The following is a 19,453-nucleotide window of genomic DNA, read 5'->3' as shown; positions in this document are numbered from 1 at the left end:
AATAAGGACTGGTTACCATGTATTGAAACTGATCAATACTAAACGCTAGAAAAGTACTACTTTATCCAAAGAGGCCAAAAATACAAGCCTGTCAACAAATCACATACTGGGTCAAAGATGCCTAAATATGATAAATTATTGTGACCCTTTTAAAATGTTTGAAACAGGGTTCTTCTTACATCTTTTTGAATGGAAATTGTTTGTTATGACCCAGGGGGGCGTGGTTTTGCCATCAGACAAAACGGCAATCAATAGCTAGCTATTGATGACTGACATCAGCTGAATACAGCATTTCTGTGCAGACAGAGAGCAAGGACACCACGGTTAACTTCAGCCAATGTGGCTCACACATGTAGAAACATGTAGTTACACAATAAAATACAAAATATATTTGACTATTGCAGGTACTGTATATGTACTACATTATGTGACCACAACTTTATTGTAATATTTAGCTTTGCAAGTCATCTTTATTTATATAGTACCTCTCTGAATGAATGATGTACCTTCCCCCTGTACTTACAGCAAATGGAACAACATACTGTGCTTAAAAAGAAAGAATCCAAATGACTAGGATTAACAGTACTTGCAATATATTGTACAGCCATATCTGCAATTTAACTTTATTCTTGTTGGTCCCATAGACTGCTAATGCATGGCTGGTTGTTCCTACACATACGAATATAGTAGAATACTTTGAGCATTCACATGTTGATTGTTTTTACATACTGTATTGTGTGACCCTGCAGCACAATGGAAAACTGCACCACTTAACTGAAACATTTGCAACCCAACTAAATTGGACGTGTTTAGATGTGGGGCACATAAAATAAAAATCCTCATAAAGTGCAACTAAATGGTGCATATTCAAATACATTTAGAAACCAAAGGGTCCACACATGCACCAAAACTGAGGTCAGTTCAGCTGTATTTAATGTGGTTATTACTAGGGATAACTACTATCAATTATCTTTTTAGTGATTATTCTATTGATTACTTTTTTGATTACCGGTGAATGAATAATCGAGAATGGTGAGGCAGAGTTATTAAACACTTAAGCTCGATGTTAAAAGTGTTGCGCAAACATAGCGACTACAGCCGATCTACAAGTTCACAACGTGTCGTTTCGCCGTGCACATCGAGATTGTAAATTGGCCATCATCAGTATTTGTTTTTTGGTCATCAGGATGAATTTATTGGTTTGATTAACTGTAGCACCCCTAATGGTTATCACTTCATTCGTGGTTATTTACACAAGAAAAACGAAATCGCTTCATATCATTGATTTTTTAACCTCTGGTGGAATGCCACTTCCCATATTGATGGCATTGATATATGTAGGGGACACGGCTGGCTGCCGCAGCCCCGACGAACCACATCACTGCACAGTGCATACAACTTGATTATCTACAGTAGCAGATACAACTACGCAGCGGCTGCAGTGTGTTTAATAGAGTGTGTAAATCCCATCATGATGGGTTCTGTACGGGAACCCCTTTTGGTGTTTTAAGCATTTATGTTATACTTTTAGGTATTGAAAAATAGCAGATCTACAAGCTCATGAAAAATCGTGAAAATCGTGAAAAAGAAGACATTTTTTAAATTTCAACGTCAGACCTAAATGGGTTAATAGAGTGTGTAAATCCCATCATGTTATGTGAATGGTGGTTAGAAAGGCTCTGTAAAGACATACACACCCATGGTGGTATTACGATACTTGTGAGTGAGGACATCGGCATATTATTAAATGGCATTTCACCTTTTTTTTGCCATTTTCTCGAGTTCTACTTAGTTGCGTGCCAGTGTCACACATCGATATACTGGCGGGGAACTCACGTTTGAGGAAACGGTTGCGGACCCATTTGTTCTGTTTTCGGGCATAGCGTCTCGTAGCCACCTTCAACGCTTCAATACCTGCGGAGAATGAGAAACAGATATGGATCGAGAAGACAACAACAACAACAACAAAAACAATAACAAAACAACAAAAATCCATAAATTGATTTCCCTCCCCCCTCCCAACCCCCCCAGTTGATCCATCAACCAGTCCAGGGATCAATGAATCTCCATGGCTGTGATTAGTATGTGAGCTATTGTCTGACCTCTGTGTTTGAGTAGGTCCTTCTCCTGCTGGGTAATGCTCTCTGGAGCGGTCAGGTACTCATGGAACTCCTTAAAACCTATTGACTGGAAGATCCCATGCTGATAGTCCTGACTGAGAAGAGGAGGAGGAGGAGATCAGGAGGAGAGAAGAGGAGAAAAGGAGGAGAGGAGAAAATCGTTAAGTTTAAAAAAATTGTTTAAAAAATTAAATAATCATTTAATAGGCGGACATTCTCAAAGATATTGAAAGATTTTCAAAGCATAGCAAAAACAGCTGACCTGCAAGGCGAGCTTGTAGATTTTCCAATTTCACTTTTAAGTATAAACATAATGCTTAAGAGCATAATCAACTATTCGATTAATCTAAAATGTAATCAACGGAATAACTCGATAGTTGCAGCACTAGATATTTAATCCATTGCTGAAAAGAAATATCTATAAAAGCAACAATTCTTCCCACCCGGTCTGACAATTCTACACATTTAGTGGCTTTGAAGCCACTAAATGTGTAGAATTGTCAGACCAGGATGAGATGCAGAATTCTGCATGTCATCCTCATCCTCACTCTCCCAACCCTGTGGCTGACTGCACATGGAATAGCCTCCGGGGACATGGTGACAAGCAATGATCTCCACTACATGGCCAGGACTCTATGTCCAGGCTGCGGTGACGTTGGGCTGGGGAGAGCAGCAGGCAGAAGCCTCATGTTCAGACATACACTGTACTGTAACTGTACATGCTCAGACAACCAGACACCAGGGAGAGAGAAGAGCGATGGGGCAGCAAATACGTTTTAAACCACTGGTTTACAATAAATTGGATGTACGTAAATTACGGTTGAAGCAACTTGACTGATCAACTGCAGCAAAGTGTTACGATACCATATTTTGATTGATATGTTTAACAAAAGGATTTTGTAAAACGTGACAGAATGACAGCATTTATGTAGTGCTTTTATCCAAAGCGCTTTACTTAGATTTTGCGAACCGATGGCGGAGGAAACCATGCAAGGCAACAACCTTGCATATTAATGTATTGCCATATTGCAATTAGGGTACAATAGCAGTGGCAACACAGAAACGTGTACATAACGCTTAATTGGGAGAAAGAAAAAAAATGGCTACTTTAGAACAAATGTTGTAAACTCTATAAGAAATTAATTAGTATTGGCCTGGGCCGTGGCTCAGTGGTCCAGGCACCATGGCCGGTAGTCCGAGTCTGGCAGTGTGCCGCCAGACTCGGATCCGATCCCGACGGCCTTTACTGCATGTCACTCCCCCATCTCTCTCCCCCATTTCCTGTCAGCCTACTGTCTGTCCCTCTATAAAAAAATATACAATAAAGGCGAAAGCCGCAGACCACTGCTCCGCCTCTCGCTATGGAAGCGGAAACTTGTAAGCGAAGATACTCATTTTTAAATCAATGTTTTGTCAAATTATCGACTCATAAGTAGCCGTGTAATAAGCAAGTCATTACTGGAACATTCACCCAGACAGGGTATACTTTAACACGAAACCAGGTTCCACAAATGTCTTCTAAATCCTGACAGTTTTCTGAAAAACCTATGTTTCTACAGTTGGAGGCCATCGATATTGTCCTTTTCTTTTTGCTGAGGTTTGCGTGATCTGCGCAAAAGGACAGTTAACCCATTTTGGGCGGGAACCCCTTTTGGTGTTTTAAACATTATGTTATAATTTAGCCATTGAAAAATAGCAGATCTACAAGCTCGTAGCGCGCCACCGAGTGGCGCGCTACGAGCTTGTAGGTCTGCTATTTTTGAAAAATCGTGAAAATATTTATTTCAGAAAACTGGAGGATTTAGAAGATTTTTTTTAAATTTTGAGGTCAGGCCTAAATGGGTCAAATGATAAGGGACAATATCGGTGGCACCCAACTGTATGTTTCTATATCAGTGATGCTCAAACGTTTTCATGTCAACGACCCCCAACAATGATATGGATTCGGCCGCCGAATGTTTTGTTAAAAGCGTGAAAGAATACATATTCAAAGATTTGCTAAGGTAGATCTACAAGCTCATAGAGCCACGTTATGAGCTTGTAGATCTGCTCTTTTTCAACAGCTAAAGGTTAATTAAGGACCGTTTCACCGTATATTAGGCCTCACATGGGTTAAATGCATAGCACACACACACAAAAAAAACATTAGAGAAGTGCAGAGAGGAAAGAGCAGAAATATGAAGATGACCAAATGGACAGATGGAGAGACAGAAATCTGAGAATAGGGCCGGAGCACACAGGAAATGCAGAGTCAAGGGAGGAAAACACAGAGCGCGTGAGTGAGGAGAGGGAGAGATTTGACCTTCATGTCTGGCCAACCTCACAGGGAGAGAGAGGGAGAGAGAGAGAGAGAGAGAGAGAGAGAGAGAGAGAGAGAGAGAGAGAGAGAGAGAGAGAGAGAGAGAGAGAGAGAGAGAGAGAGAGAGAGGACATAAAAGTGCTTGGGTGATCAGATTGTTTGCGAGGCTGAGAGGGAGTGGAGTAGTTGCAGAGATGGAGAGAGGGGGGGTGAAGGAGTGGCAATTGATGGGTGGGATGGTCTGATCGTGCTGTGTGTGAGTGTGTGTGTGTGGGGGGGGGTGGACTGGAGAGTGATTGGGCGGAGGGGCAACATGCTTGGCCTCGTGCCACCAGTGCATCAATTTCCTGCAGCCACACCCCAGTCAGAAACTGCGTACGGGCTGCCTCTGGTTTAATCTGTGAGCCTCTTTTGAAAGAGCAGTGCGCATGTGTGTGTGTGTGTGTGTGTGTGTGTGTGTGTGTCCTGTCTGAACATGCTGCGCAAACAACTAGCTGGATATAGAACTGCTCGGCTGAACTCACATCACCCTGGATATTGTCACCGTCGGGTGGAAGCCTCTTATGTCCAAAACTGTTACTTTTCGGGAAGTGAGAATAATGTGCAAAACTCTGCTGCCCGCCTCCTCCTCCTCACCAGAACCCGATCCCGAGACCAGTAGAACCCGGAAGGATTTCAGAACACTGATCCCCACGGATACGCAGGCTCCCTCTCTGACCTCCTCCACTAGAACCACGGCCCCTCCCGCTCCCCCAGGTCTGGTGATGCCAACCTCTTGGATGTCCCAAAACCACCTGGGGTGACGGGACTTTCTCCCTCGCAGCCCCCTCCCTCTAGTCTGGACCCACCTTTTCAGACTCGCTTTCCCCCGCCTAACTCCATTTCTGCCTTTTAGTCTTAGCTTAATGTTTTGGGGGTTCTTTTTCTAAATGTTTTGCCTTTTAACTTTTTCTCTTCTAATAAAGTTGTTTATTTTGATTTGTCAAGCGACTTTGGGTACTGAGAAAAGCGCTATACAAGTCTGATGTATTGTTAGAGAGCATGGGACATGATGTGGTCCCAGAGTCTGGTAGCTATCCATATGACCTCATCTCCACACAAGTCGCAGGCGAGTTTCCAGACAGTTGATGGTGCCTGTCACCCTGTGCTGATTAACTGTTGAGTCGCAAAGGTCAAAAGTCAAGTCAAGATATATTGGTTCGGGCAGGGTTTGCACCCCCAGGTGTGTTTAATTGCTACCTGTGATCCTGGACTTTCTGTTTGTTGAAGCACCGGTGAAAGTCTCCGAGCTCCTCTATCAGTCCTGTAGACAGCATGTCATCCACACGGGCATCCAACCTCTGGTCCAGAGCTAAAGGCCAGAGGGAGAGAGAGCAAGAGAGATGCAGTGAGATGCATCCAACCTCTGGTCCAGAGCTAAAGGCCAGGGAGGGAGAGAGAGAGCAAGAGAGATGCAGTGATGGAGAGAACGGAAAAAAAGACACAGACAAGGGACAGTTATTGGGCTATTTATTAACCCATTAAGACTTCTACAAAATAAATGTCTTCTAAATCCAGTTTTCTGAAAAACTTATGTTGCTATATATCAGTGGTTCTCAAACGTTTTCATGCCAAGGACCTCCAAAATTATAATGTATTTGGCCCTGGAAGCCCATCTCGAAATATGAGATGCTGAAGCAAAGATTTGTGTTAAAAATGTAAAAAAAATATATATTCAAAGATTTGCACAACTTAATGTTTTTTTTTCCAAAAATAGCAGATCTACATGCTCATGGCGCTATGAGCTTGTAGATCTTCCATTTTTGAATGGAATTGTATGGGTTAATGGCCTGACATTTACATTTTCTTTGAGAAGTGGAGATGCCTGCCAACAGATAAGATGTTCCCCCTCTTACCGTCCATGCTGGCATGCAGCCAGAAGATGCAGGGGTCTGGGTACCTCAGTGGGCCCCCCAGCCCTCCGCCTCCCTCTTGGGCCTTCTGCTGCTCCAGCCAATAGCTGTGCGGCATGCCCGTTTCCTCATGCACCTGCAGGCTCCTGCCAACGTCAGTCATGCAAGATACGGTTCAGAAATCACCCTTTCAGATGCAAAAAGGCAGTTCAAGAGTGTTGCAGACAATTATGAGAACTTCTATATATATATATATAATAAGGAGGTGTGACAGAGCGGCGGACGGGTTTTGCAGGTTTTCATAGTAATCTGCGACCTAGGGTCGCAATAATCAATACCTTTGCTGGGATTCCTAAGGTGTGCTTTTACTTTTATTAGATTTCTGGGACTAGTTGTTTAATAATGTTGTCGGATTATGGTGCATTGTACCAGAGTTCCATTTTGTACCACTTTGAAAATATATTATGAAATATATACAAAAAAAAAAAAAAAAAACGGCTCCAACAAACACTCACTTTCCTATGACCTCATGGAGATCTGCAACTGCTGCAACGAAACCTAATTTCTTTCCAGTGAAACCTAGTTCGCTTTCTGCATTTGTCCGTTTTTTTTTGCCGATTAAAAACTGACTGACCAATGAAAAAAAGGCATCCGACTCAGTGTGCAAAGACCTCAAGATGGGGATTAAATGCACCGAGATAAACTCAAGAAGAAATGCTACATCAAAGCTTTGTTGTGTGCCATCCATTTGCCTGTGGCAAATCGTCTCTCAGCCTCTGTGATCTGCATTCATATATACTGAGCCAACGTCTGAATCAATGAGATTACATTCGACTACATGCAGCTCTTTAGTCATGCCTGGCTGGGCTCAGAAGTCAGAAGAGAGAGATGAGAACTGTATAATTTGACTGTCCAAGATTCCCCTGTCTCTCTTTGACTCCAGCATAAACCTTCAGCACCTCACGCAAACCAAGAAAAACCTCTAGGACGAACAGTGAAATATAATTAACATGCACAGTATGATTGATCGATTGGAATTAGTTTGTAGAATGGGAATCACAGTTTGTAGAATGGGTACAGTTCAACGAAGGAACAGGTCAATACAAAAACTGCTACAAGGGTAAAACCAGAAAAAGTACTAAGACTTGCTTACATCAGGGTCGTCCATTTTCAATTCATCAGAACATTTAAAGACGTACAAATATACACTTATAATATATTATGAAAAAAAAGAGGTACAGGTACAAACAGAAAATGCACGGAATTCATGTGGTAGAGAGAGAGAGAGAGAGAGAGAGAGAGAGAGAGAGAGAGAGAGGTAGACCGACCTGGCAATCTTGCGTGTATCATTGGGGTGCAACATGGCGGCCATTGCAGGATCCACCTGCGTCAGTCTCTGGTGCAGCTCAACTCCACCCAGTTTTTCAAGCTCCACCTTCCTGTCAGGAGATCCGCTTACCCGTCCTCTCTTTGACTCATCATTCCCCAGCTGTGAGATGGGCATTTAATGCGATTAAACCATATGGAGCCGTTCTTAGTACAGCAACTTGACTTTGCTGCAATTTTCCATTTGGCAAGGGTACCTGGTGCTCTTTAGAAATTACCAAGTGAGCCGAGGGGTCGGCGATACTAAAACGTGACGTGAAATGTCTGCATATTACGATTTGTCACAGAGAATCATCACTAGCATGATTGCATCACTATAGACCCCTATAGAGGGTATGCGCGTGACATCATCATACCCGGAAGTTATGCGGGAAAGCCTACCGAGTGGCAAAAAACTACTTTCTGGCCTTGACAGCCCATACATCCAAACAGAAAAGTCCTATCTGATTGCATTCAATTACGTTAAACGACATTAAACTCACTTTGCCACTCGATTTGCCATTCAAAAAAAAGGTAAAGCACCTACAGTGGAGTTGAGCCGGTAACATGCAGTGAAAAACGTCACGGATGTTTTTTTGTGCGATTAATTGACCAGAAAACAAATTATTTGTGTCGTGAGCACATCCACACTTATATAATATAATCCACATATTATGCACAGATTATGTTCAGAATGTGCAACGTTCCTCTCTACATCAGAATCCACTCCGCTGGTACCCACCTCCGTGTCCACCAATACCTTCCACAGTAGGGACTCGATATAATAATTTGTTCCCCCGACGATGATTGGCAGCTTGTCTCTGCTGTGCATGTCATCGATGTGGCAGTGCAGCGTTAAGGAAGACAGACACAGGACGTGCATCCTACATATGGCAATATACAGTTAAAAGGTACAGGCCTGGGCCGTGGCTCAGCGGTCCAGGCCCCCTGGCTGGTAGCCCAGCCTGGCAGTATGCCACGGGTTCGACTCCCGATCCTGACAATCATACAGAAATTAGGAATACTGCCTCGGTAAATGGCCCTAAGGTTAAGCACTTTCAACTGGCGTGTGGCATCCCCTATTTTGGGCATGTCAATGTAGGTGAACATTTTCCAAAATAAATAGCATACATAGAAAGCCAATGTGACTTGTGAGGTGGTCGATCTTCGAAAAAGTTTTGAAAGTATAAAATAAGCTTAACATTAGTCTATTATGCCTTTATGAAAAAGGGACTGTTGAGCTTATGATCTCTGTGGATTTCCGGTGTGTTGCCAGTGTTGAACCAATAACCAGTAGATTTCCGGTGCGTTGCCAGTGTTGAACCAATAACGAGTAAAGTGATCCTTTCCTCCCGTCTGTGTCCACTCCAGCCATTCAATATCACTACTAGTCCATAGCCGCAATGCTGTCCATCCGGGCTATGGCACCGTGGCCACAGATCCCATAGCTTAAATTCGGGAAAAGTGGAAAGAAAACCACTTCCTCACTCCCTGCATATTGTATATGCCAATAGTCAATGTCTCCGTGCAAGTTCAGACAAACTAACAGGGTTTGTTTATCATAGGATTGTAGGCCATGTGAAGTGTGAACTAACTGCTCAAGCTCCCTCATACGCCTCCCGTCACTACGTACGGAGTCAGATCGGTGTCTCTCTGAGCATGCTGCTGGTTGTGTCTGACACTATCTTTCCTCTTCCCTTGGGTTCTCGTCTCCCCCCTTTCCCCTTTCCTCCGCCCCGTTGTCCTCGTCCTCCCTGTCACATCCCTCCCTCTGTCTCCAAGCAGACATAATTAAATAACCGCTAGGACAAGATAAGGCCCATCAGGTATCGTCGCTCAACCTTCCGCTCCACCGCACATGTGTAGTGTACGCTACGCAGGCACAAACGCACACACACACCCCCCCCCCCCAATTAAAAGAACCCCCCACGCAAATCCTTGCATCCCTGTTGGGAGAGAGGTGCTTAATACAGGATGAGAATGGTGAGAGGGTTGGTGGGGGGGTTGGGGGGTTACTGGCAGTGGGCAGAAAACGAACGCAGGAGGAAAATGTGGCGTAGTGCAATAGAGCAAGTAGTCTGGAGAGGATGAGGTGACAAATGAGTAAAAGAGACACCCCAGAGCGAGAAAGACAACCATCACGAGATGCACAATGAGTGGGTGAGAGAGGAGGGAGGGAGAGAAGGGGGGGGGGGGGGGGGGTATTATGTGAGCAGCATGCTGAGTGAAGGATTGATGGCTCATGATGCACCATTATGTCTCCTAAAAGTCTCTGGAGCCTCATAGCCTTCTAGAACACGATCACATCCTCTCTCTCCTCTCCACCTCTCCCCATGCCCATTCAACTCCTCTTACTGGTGTTGCTTTCCATATCCTTCCTAATCTCTTTATTCATCTCTCCTCCTTTCCACCAGCAGGCCATCGCTGCACCGAGCCTATTCTTAGAGCTACTGCAGCCTCTCGCCACACTGGCGACAGAACGTGTGTGCGTGTGTGTGCGTGAGTGATCTATTAATACTCTTTCTAGTTATTGCCTCCTCTCTCTTCACATCTGTGTGACAGCCCGTGTCTGCGGGAGGATGCGAGTGCCTACTGCGTGTGCGTGCATGTGTGCGTGTGCCGCCACAGAGACAGTCTCTAACTATTAATATCTCCTCTAGTGATCTCACTTCACATTTCAGTGAAACATCTGCAGCGAGACAACGAAAACCAGGACACTTTTTCACACACACACACACACACACACACACACACACACACACACACACACACACACACACACACACACACACACACACACACACACACACACACACACACACACACACACACACACACACACACACACACACACACACACACACACACACACACACACACACACACACACACACACACACCTCGATACGGCAATAATGATATCGTATTCCTTACCGATAATCTATCGATACAGAGGCTACCATATCGAGGAAATGCTGTGTGACGTGGCTTTAACAATAAATAAATATCAGCATCAGTTTCTGCCCGACAGTTATGAATGGGATAATGGTAAATGGTGCATTTATGTAGCACTTTTATCCAAGGCGCATTACATTCACCCATTCACACACCGATGGTGGAGGAAACCATGCAAGGCACCAACCTGCCAGCCGATCCCCAGCTTATCAATCCATTGAATGGTCAAGTTGTCATGAATTGTCACCCATTCGTCTGGGCCCAGTAGGTCCCTACTGGCCTACCAGGAGATTCTGGTAGGCGCTGTCAGCCAGTTCTATCGTTGACACCATGTTAATGCCTGTGCTGTCACGTGAGGGTTAGGGTTATGGTTAACCCTAACCCTAACCCTAACCCCCTAACCCTAACCCTAACCCCCTAACCCCCTAACCCCCTAACCCTAACCCTAACCCCCTAACACTAACCCTAACCCCCTAACCCTAACCCTAACCCTCACGTGACAGCACAGGCATTAACATGGTGTCAACGATAGAACTGGCTGACAGCGCCTACCAGAATCTCCTGGTAGGCCAGTAGGGACCTACTGGGCCCAGACGAATGGGTGACAATTCATGACAACTTGACCATTCAATGGATTGATAAGCTGGGGATCGGGTGAACCTGCACAGCGGGAGCAATAAGGGGTTCAGCATCTTGCTGAAGGATACTTCGACACCGGTATCGAACTGGGAACCTCACGTTTTTTTCCCTGAGCCGGCCGTTCTGCCGTCTACTCTACCCCTAAGCCACTGCTGCCCCCATATTTTGCATTTATCCATCAAAACATTATTTATTCCCGGGTGGCTAGTGTAGCGGTCCGGGCACATAGGCTGCTAAGCCAGCCTGACGGCGCGTCTCGGGTTCGACTCCCGATCCCGACGACCTTTGCCGCGTGTCACCCCCCATCTCTCTCCCCATTTCCTGTCACCTGTACACTATCCTGTACACTGTACAGGATCCTGTACACTATCCAATAAAGGCCAAAAATATATCTTTAAAAAAAAAACATTTATTTTCATTTGTATTTATTTCCTTGCTTTTTGTTTAAATGTTATAAACTACGTTTTCAAATTGATTTGAAACATTTGGTAGGACACGGTCATTATTCAGCATCAACGCATATCACGAATCCTACATCATCATATCGTGGCCTCTGAATCATGATACGTATCGATCGTGAGTTTGTAGGCAATAAATACGCAGCCCTAATCCAGGGGTTCTCAACGTTTTTGGCCGGGGACCCCCGAAAATGCTTTGGCAACGTCTCGGGACCCCCGCCCCGCCCCCTCCCGACCCCCAATATAAATTGACTGCTACAATAACCTTAAACCATTTTGGGCGGGAACCCCTTTTGGTGTTTTAAGCATTGTTATAATTTTTTATTTATTTTTAATAATTTGGGGACCCCCTAAAATAATTTGGCGACCCCCCGAGGGGTCGCGACCCACGGGTTGAGAACCCCTGCCCTAATCGACGCATGTCGTAAAATGAAAAAAATAAATGGTCAGCCACACACCAATTAGAAAAGGTCAAATCCAGACAGATAATTTCTGGTAGTTAGCACATTATTACGCCGGTGGGAAAGGTGGCGCGAGGTGATACCAGACCCTTTAGCCCATTCAGGCCTGACGTCGAAATAAAAAAAAAAGTTTTCTAAATCATGACAATTTTCGGAAAGATTTGAGGCACATTTTAGGCACGATTTTTCAAAAATAGCAGACCTACAAGTTCATAGCGCGCCACTCGGTGGCGCGCTATGAACTTGTAGATCTGCTATTTTTCAATAGCTAAATTATAACAATGTTTAAAACACCAAAAGGGGTTCCCGCCCCAAAATGGGTTAATGGTTAATGTGGTTAAACGCTAACGTGACATGGATGCGTTCCAGGTCTCAATGGATTAAACAGCAGCAGTGTGATGCTAAGTATTGTCCCTTTGTTCCTTTGCGGTGACAGGAAGGATATTAGAGCCAGCGCTTTGTTCCTGAAGTCGATCACCGTGTAGCTGCTCACCAGAGGGTCCACGAAGCTGATCATGTGATGTCTGCACTGGGCGAGCTCCTCGGACGTCACCTTGTTGGTGATGATGTCCAAGCCTCGATACACCTGAGAAAACATACCAGCAACACAGCCAATCAGCACTCAGTGATACACCTGAGAACATACGAGCAACACAGCCAATCAGCATTCAGCGTCAGCGATACACCCGAGAGAACATACCAGCAACACAGCCAATCAACACTCGATACACCTGAGAACATACCAGCAACACAGCCAATCAACACTCGATACACCTGAGAACATACCAGCAGCAACACAGCCAATCAGCACTCGATACACCTGAGAACATACCAGCAACACAGCCAATCAACACTCGATACACCTGAGAACATACCAGCAACACAGCCAATCAGCACTCGATACACCTGAGAACATACCAGCAACACAGCCAATCAACACTCGATACACCTGAGAACATACCAGCAACACAGCCAATCAGCACTCGATACACCTGAGAACATACTCAGCAATCAGCACTCAGCGAGTAAACCAAGCAAATGGGATGTGACAGCAGGGCAGAAATACGAGAAAAAAAGGAAACTTGGTTCAAATCTCAGAATCAGAATAAGCGTTGTCACATCAGTTTTTAAAAGTGGGTGAAATTCGTTTTTGTGCATTGTTCCCATCGTGTCATTTTACCAAGAAAAATAAAGAAGGGGGGTCAAGAAGGAAAGAAGAAAAGTTTGAGCGCTTCGTGTGGTGTCACAGTCATGTGTGGTGTCACAGTCATGTGTGTTCGTGTGGTGTCACAGTCATGTGTGGTGTCACAGTCATGTGTGTTCGTGTGGTGTCACAGTCATGTGTGTTCGTGTGGTGTCACAGTCATGTGTGTTCGTGTGGTGTCAGTCATGTGTGTTCGTGTGGTGTCACAGTCATGTGTGTTCGTGTGGTGTCAGTCATGTGTGTGAGGACAGCTTTGTGTGGTGTCACAGTCATGTGTGTTCGTGTGGTGTCACAGTCATGTGTGTTCGTGTGGTGTCACAGTCATGTGTGTTCGTGTGGTGTCACAGTCATGTGTGTTCGTGTGGTGTCACAGTCATGTGTGTTCGTGTGGTGTCACAGTCATGTGTGTTCGTGTGGTGTCACAGTCATGTGTGTTCGTGTGGTGTCACAGTCATGTGTGTTCGTGTGGTGTCACAGTCATGTGTGCTTCGTGTGGTGTCACAGTCATGTGTGTGCTTCGTGTGGTGTCACAGTCATGTGTGTGTGTGTGTGTGTGGTGTCACAGTCATGTGTGTCCTCTGTGTGGTGTCACAGTCATGTGTGTGTGTGTGTGTGTGTGGTGTCACAGTCATGTGTGTTCGTGTGGTGTCAGTCATGTGTGTGTGTGTGGTGTCACAGTCATGTGTGTTCGTGTGGTGTCACAGTCATGTGTGTTCGTGTGGTGTCACAGTCATGTGTGTGTGTGGTGTCACAGTCATGTGTGTGTGTGTGCGTGTGGTGTCACAGTCATGTGTGTGTGTGTGTGCGTGTGGTGTCACAGTCATGTGTGTGTGTGTGCGTGTGGTGTCACAGTCATGTGTGTGAGGTCATAAATCTGAACAGAGCTGTAGTTACTGTACAAAAACACACCTGGGTCAAGGATTGGCTGAAGTGAAAACTGTTTCCTGGTATATATTCCAAGGATTTTTTCTGTTTACCTATGGGGTGGCAGTGTGTGTGTGTGGTTCAGCGTTGCGCAGCACACACACACAGTGCAACACCTACACCTTTGTCCAGATTGCATCACGACACTAAGCAAGGGGCTTCCTCGCAGAATGTCACAGCGGCATGTCAACAACTACTACTGCTCATCTCGCGCACACACACACACACACACACACACACACACACACACACACACACACACACACACACACACACACACACACACACACACACACACACACACACACACACACACACACACACACACACACACACACACACACACACACACACACACACACACACACACACACACACACACACACACACACACACAGTTTCTGATAACTTTACATCCAGGGCTCTTAGCAGTGATACTCAGGCCTTGAGGAACCAACACTAAAACTTTAGGGCCATTTATTCCCAGGCAAATCTGATTCATCAGTCAAAAGCAACGATTTGAATTACGATTTGGTATTATCCTTTGATATCCATCTCATTATGCCTACCGTAGTGTACCGAATTAGTTTCATCCGAGTTGGAATAATGAGACAGAAGTGGAACACATGTTCCTGGTCAAAATAAACTGAAAAACCATAAAGGCTTTTTTAACGACTGGAGTCTCTCTTTTAGGAGGCAGTCCTACAAATGCTCTACTGTTAAAGGTAGTTTAATGGCATTCAGCTGATGTGCCAGCCAGGTGGGGATTTGACAGCTTCACTTAGAACCAGAGCGGACAATTAATTATAGAATGACAAATGATAGAAGGGATCATGAAACGTCACGGTTGAGTGCATCTGTGAGCACAGACATTTTAGCACACCTCTCGATAAAAGGGGAGAAAACTATATTATCGAGATATTTTAAGTTTAAATTAAGTTTAAATTAATCAGGTGTTCCAAAAGGTAAATGAACAGCTGGCTATTGTTAATGCATTCTATGGGCCTGTCCTATCCACCAAATCTGCCTGGCTGCTTTCATTCAATCTCTTCTTAACTCGATTTAAAAAATAATAATACCCTGGCAAGTATAATTCTAGTTCATGTACAATAGGTTGTCCCTTAGTAAGCTTATTAAAAGGAATTATGAACATCTGCTGGTGTGTAAAGCTGCTACTCCAACATACTTAAGTCTCAGTTCTTACAATGCATGGCCAAAGGCCAAGCCATCTATAGACCAACCCGCAGAGCGCTGCACTGGGCGCAACCATAGCTGCGGTGTCAATCGGCTCTCATTATCATGGCTTTATGCTTGTTATGTTTGCCGCTCAGCAGATTGTCTATAAGCCGTCTGCATGTATTTATGTATATATGCACGATTGCACGTCTCCTCAAAAGCAGATCAATCACAACTCATGCTATGTCCAATTGTCTACACCTGTCAAAATCAAGAAACTTGTGAAGTCTGAAAATGCAAAACACCAACATTGTCTCTTTTGTACTGACGTTTGTTTTTATAAAGATGGTAATTTCCATACCGTCACCACTCACCAGTCAACATGACATATACATTGACATCAGTCTCTCTCAACCCCAGTCAACAATGAGTCATGACAGTCAGACATACACCTTAGTTCCGTCTCCAGTCAACTCAACATAGACCAGTCCACATGCCCACAAGCAGCCAACCTGTACATTGCAGCTTTGCCACTGAACACCGGATTGTGATTATTATTATTTTTACTTCCTGCACAAACTCCACATAAATTAACTTAATAAACAAAAGAGTGGAGGAGGGATCATCACCATTAGACTATAGCAAGTTTATGTCCTGTGTCATAACCTGTACAAAAGGCTGACAATGAACTAGGTTTGGTGCGCGCTCGTGGAGTGAGTGTGCAGAGTGTGGCGTTCACATTAACATCACGCAAACGGCTCAAACAGTTCATTTCAGTCAGAAGTGTGTTGCAGTTCATAGTAAGAAGTTGTGCTTGAAATCATGTCAGGTTTGTGTGCATTAATGTGGTTATTGCATTAGTGCAATAACCACGGTTGTGTGTGAGTTCATAACCGCATTAAATTTTAGTTTTGCCTAAGCTGTAATCCTGGGCGCTACTTTCCCTCTGCCAACCTGTGGCCCATTTCATTTCACGAAACTTGGATTAGGGATTAAACCGGGATTTAACAGATATCCTGGTTTAATATAGCCTGGATCAGCGATTAACCTGTTTCATGAAAGCCGGTTAATCTTGCCAGATTCATTTAGCCAGTTAACCTGGATATGTTGAGGCTTGATTCAGTTTCATGAAAGCAATGCCACACTAGTTACCATGGAAACTGATGCTGTGGATTTAGCTTGCTCCGGACCAGGCTAACAGCCAGGTTTAACCTAATCCTGATGTCTTTACTGTTCATTAAGCAGTCAATCTGATCACAAACCAATGATTTTTTCCACACTTATTATGCGTTTATGTTGCCTTATTTTTATTAGTTTGCATTAAAACATCATATACTGTAGGTACACACTGCCATTACAGCCCCATCGCCCAGGACGAAGTTCTTTGTCCTTTCTATTAGTAACGCCCAAGACGAAGTTTGATCCAAAAGACGTGTATTGACATGAAAACGGATCGCATCGCTCCACAGCCTGGAAGCGGCCATTGTGCAATCCTCGATGTTGCGCAACAGTGAGACGTCATCGAAAATGTTCCTCCCCTGTTTAGCCGACGACAACGAAAATCTTAAAATGTTAATAACTCTCGATCTAAATCATCCCGTCTAATTATGAAAAAACATCCTGTGTTAGATGGCCCTCTGCTGTCCAGTCGCTAGTCGCGATAGATTTATTCTTACCTCCCGTTGTTGTCGATAGACTCTAGAGTGGTGTGGCTATATCTAGCCGCTACAGCCACATCCGGAACATCCGGTCCGTCGGTAAAAGTGGTCCGCGTATATAAATCGACTGGGCGCTATAATGTAATGGATTAAATAACCTCGGGTTAAAGGACTAATTTAAGCCCTATATACAAAATCAAAGAACCAAAATATATAGGCTGCACAACCTCATCATGACAGCTTGTGAGCTTGTACATAGATCAGTTACTTTTGGTGAATGTTCCCCCAGAAATGGTTTGCTGTGGTGCAAGTTGTTAAGAACCAGGAATAAACCTGGTTTTGGATTAGTTAATCCAGGTTTCGTGAAACAGGCCCCTGGTGAGAGCCCCAAACGGAGTTCATGCTTCCGTCAATGCATGAGGAGTGAGCAGTCCGCTTACTGCACCACGTGCCCCTTATATTATTATAATTATTGTCTCCACCAGGCCGAAGGCATGGGGAGAGAGTATGTTTTGTTATTTATATATATATTTTTATTTAATTCAAAACGTTTCTTTTTAGGTATCGATCAATACCGCCATACCATCAGTAAACACTGATTTATTACCACGATAACAAAAAATCCATAACACACACACACACACACACACACACACACACACACACACACACACACACACACACACACACACACACACACACACACACACACACACACACACACACACACACACACACACACACACACACACACACACACACACACACACACACACACACACACACACACACACACACACACACACACACACACACGTCTTCAGTAAAAACCCTCAAAGGAGAGACGTTGTCAGTGTCCTGTGTTCTAATCAACACCTCTGGAGTGAAGTGGGGAAGCCAGACCAGCCAGCAAGTGTTCTCTGCTGCCTGAGTCACAGAACCCGAGGCTCGGCCCGGCCCGACTAATTAGTGTGCATTTTGGGCCTTATCCTACCCGAAAACGTCGGGCCAGGTCATGTAGTCGTTTTTAAGTGGTGCGACCACTTCATTAAGGAGCTATGTGTGTCTGCCCGGCCAGTAGGGACCTACTGGGCCCAGACGAATGAGTGACAATTCATGACAACTTGACAATTCAATGGATTGATAAGGTGGGGATCGGGTGGTCTGCCCCTGGCTGGGTCCCTGGCTGGGAAAATAGCGTTTGGTTTGTTTTCACAACCAAGTGTCACTGTTGCGCAGCCTAACATGCACAGTACAGAGTTGCACCACTTACTTCACACGGTGTGATTTTGTTCTATAGGCCTACTGAATGAGCAATTTACAAGCACTTTTGTGAATTCTGATACTATAAGTAAAACATAAAGACAAGATGTGATTTTGCATCACTGCATGTGGGAAGCTCAAATTTGACAGATTTGTCAATTAAATCAACTACTGTAATCAATGATCACAAGCTTCAACCAAGTCCTTGAATATTAGTCGAATAACAATATGTTTAGGGTTAGCACAGCTAATTGATACAATGAAAATACAGAATATGCACATTATATATCCTGATATCGAATTTCTCATTAGGGCATTAAGCAACTAGTCAACTAGTTTACTAGTAGACTAGTTGATAAGAAAGAAAAAACATTTTTTTTCCCGATTTTGTAGGCCTCAAGATCAGGTAGATTATAGTTATAGTCACCAATGTACAAATATTTATTTCCAATATTTTTATTTTTTTTACATAATAGGTAGTTAAACAACTAGTCGACTAGTAAACTAGGCAACTAGTCAACTAGCAAAAATGACTAGAAGTGAATGCCCTATTTCTCATTTGAATGTACAGATTCATTTTATATCTATTATTACACGGTTTGTCTGTGCGAAGTCGATTTGTCTGAAAAGAATAATCCTGTATGAAGGCTGGTAAGGCTGCTTGTGGATGCAGCGTACGGTATTTTGGGCTGTGCTTCTGTACGCCAAAAGCTGGGAGCAAGTCAGAGCAAAGGAACCCACTGAACCCAGCTGATAATTTATTTACAGCAGCTATGCACGACACCACTGTCGCTGAATGAATGCATGGATGGATGGAATGGATGGATTGATTTGATTAGACAGAAATATTAACAGTACGGTGGTACAGGGAGACATGTAGGCTAAAGGATTAACACAAAAAGGTCCTGGGGACTTGTTTCAACAGAGCATCAAATAGTACACATTTATAAAACTGCGGTAGTGTAAGACTTTCCCTTTCAAAAGGGAAATAAAACTAGCTCCCTTTGTGACCTTCTGATAGATGATTTTCAGGCCACTT

General features: G+C 44.1%; 1 protein-coding gene across 2 annotated transcripts in view; it reads right to left on the bottom strand.

Annotated features, from left to right (window-relative positions):
* LOC306938146 (tRNA dimethylallyltransferase-like) overlaps positions 1 to 19,453 on the bottom strand; it is a 50,097-nt gene that overhangs the window by 17,815 nt on the left and 12,829 nt on the right. For both annotated transcript variants that reach the window (XM_079522164.1, XM_079522165.1), the window contains exons 2-8: positions 12,635 to 12,775; positions 8,419 to 8,523; positions 7,640 to 7,800; positions 6,315 to 6,457; positions 5,659 to 5,770; positions 2,103 to 2,215; positions 1,837 to 1,914 (exon numbers count right to left, since the gene is read on the bottom strand). In XM_079522164.1, coding sequence (XP_079378290.1) covers positions 1,837 to 1,914; positions 2,103 to 2,215; positions 5,659 to 5,770; positions 6,315 to 6,457; positions 7,640 to 7,800; positions 8,419 to 8,523; positions 12,635 to 12,775 — 853 coding nt within the window. The remainder of the gene's footprint in view (positions 1 to 1,836; positions 1,915 to 2,102; positions 2,216 to 5,658; positions 5,771 to 6,314; positions 6,458 to 7,639; positions 7,801 to 8,418; positions 8,524 to 12,634; positions 12,776 to 19,453) is intronic.

The sequence above is a fragment of the Electrona antarctica genome (genome assembly GCF_951216825.1).
Source record: "Electrona antarctica genome assembly, chromosome: 15".
In the NCBI taxonomy this organism is placed as follows: Eukaryota; Metazoa; Chordata; class Actinopteri; order Myctophiformes; family Myctophidae; genus Electrona; species Electrona antarctica.
The sequence above is the reverse complement of the archived record's forward strand: the minus strand, read 5'-3'. Positions and strand labels throughout refer to the sequence as shown.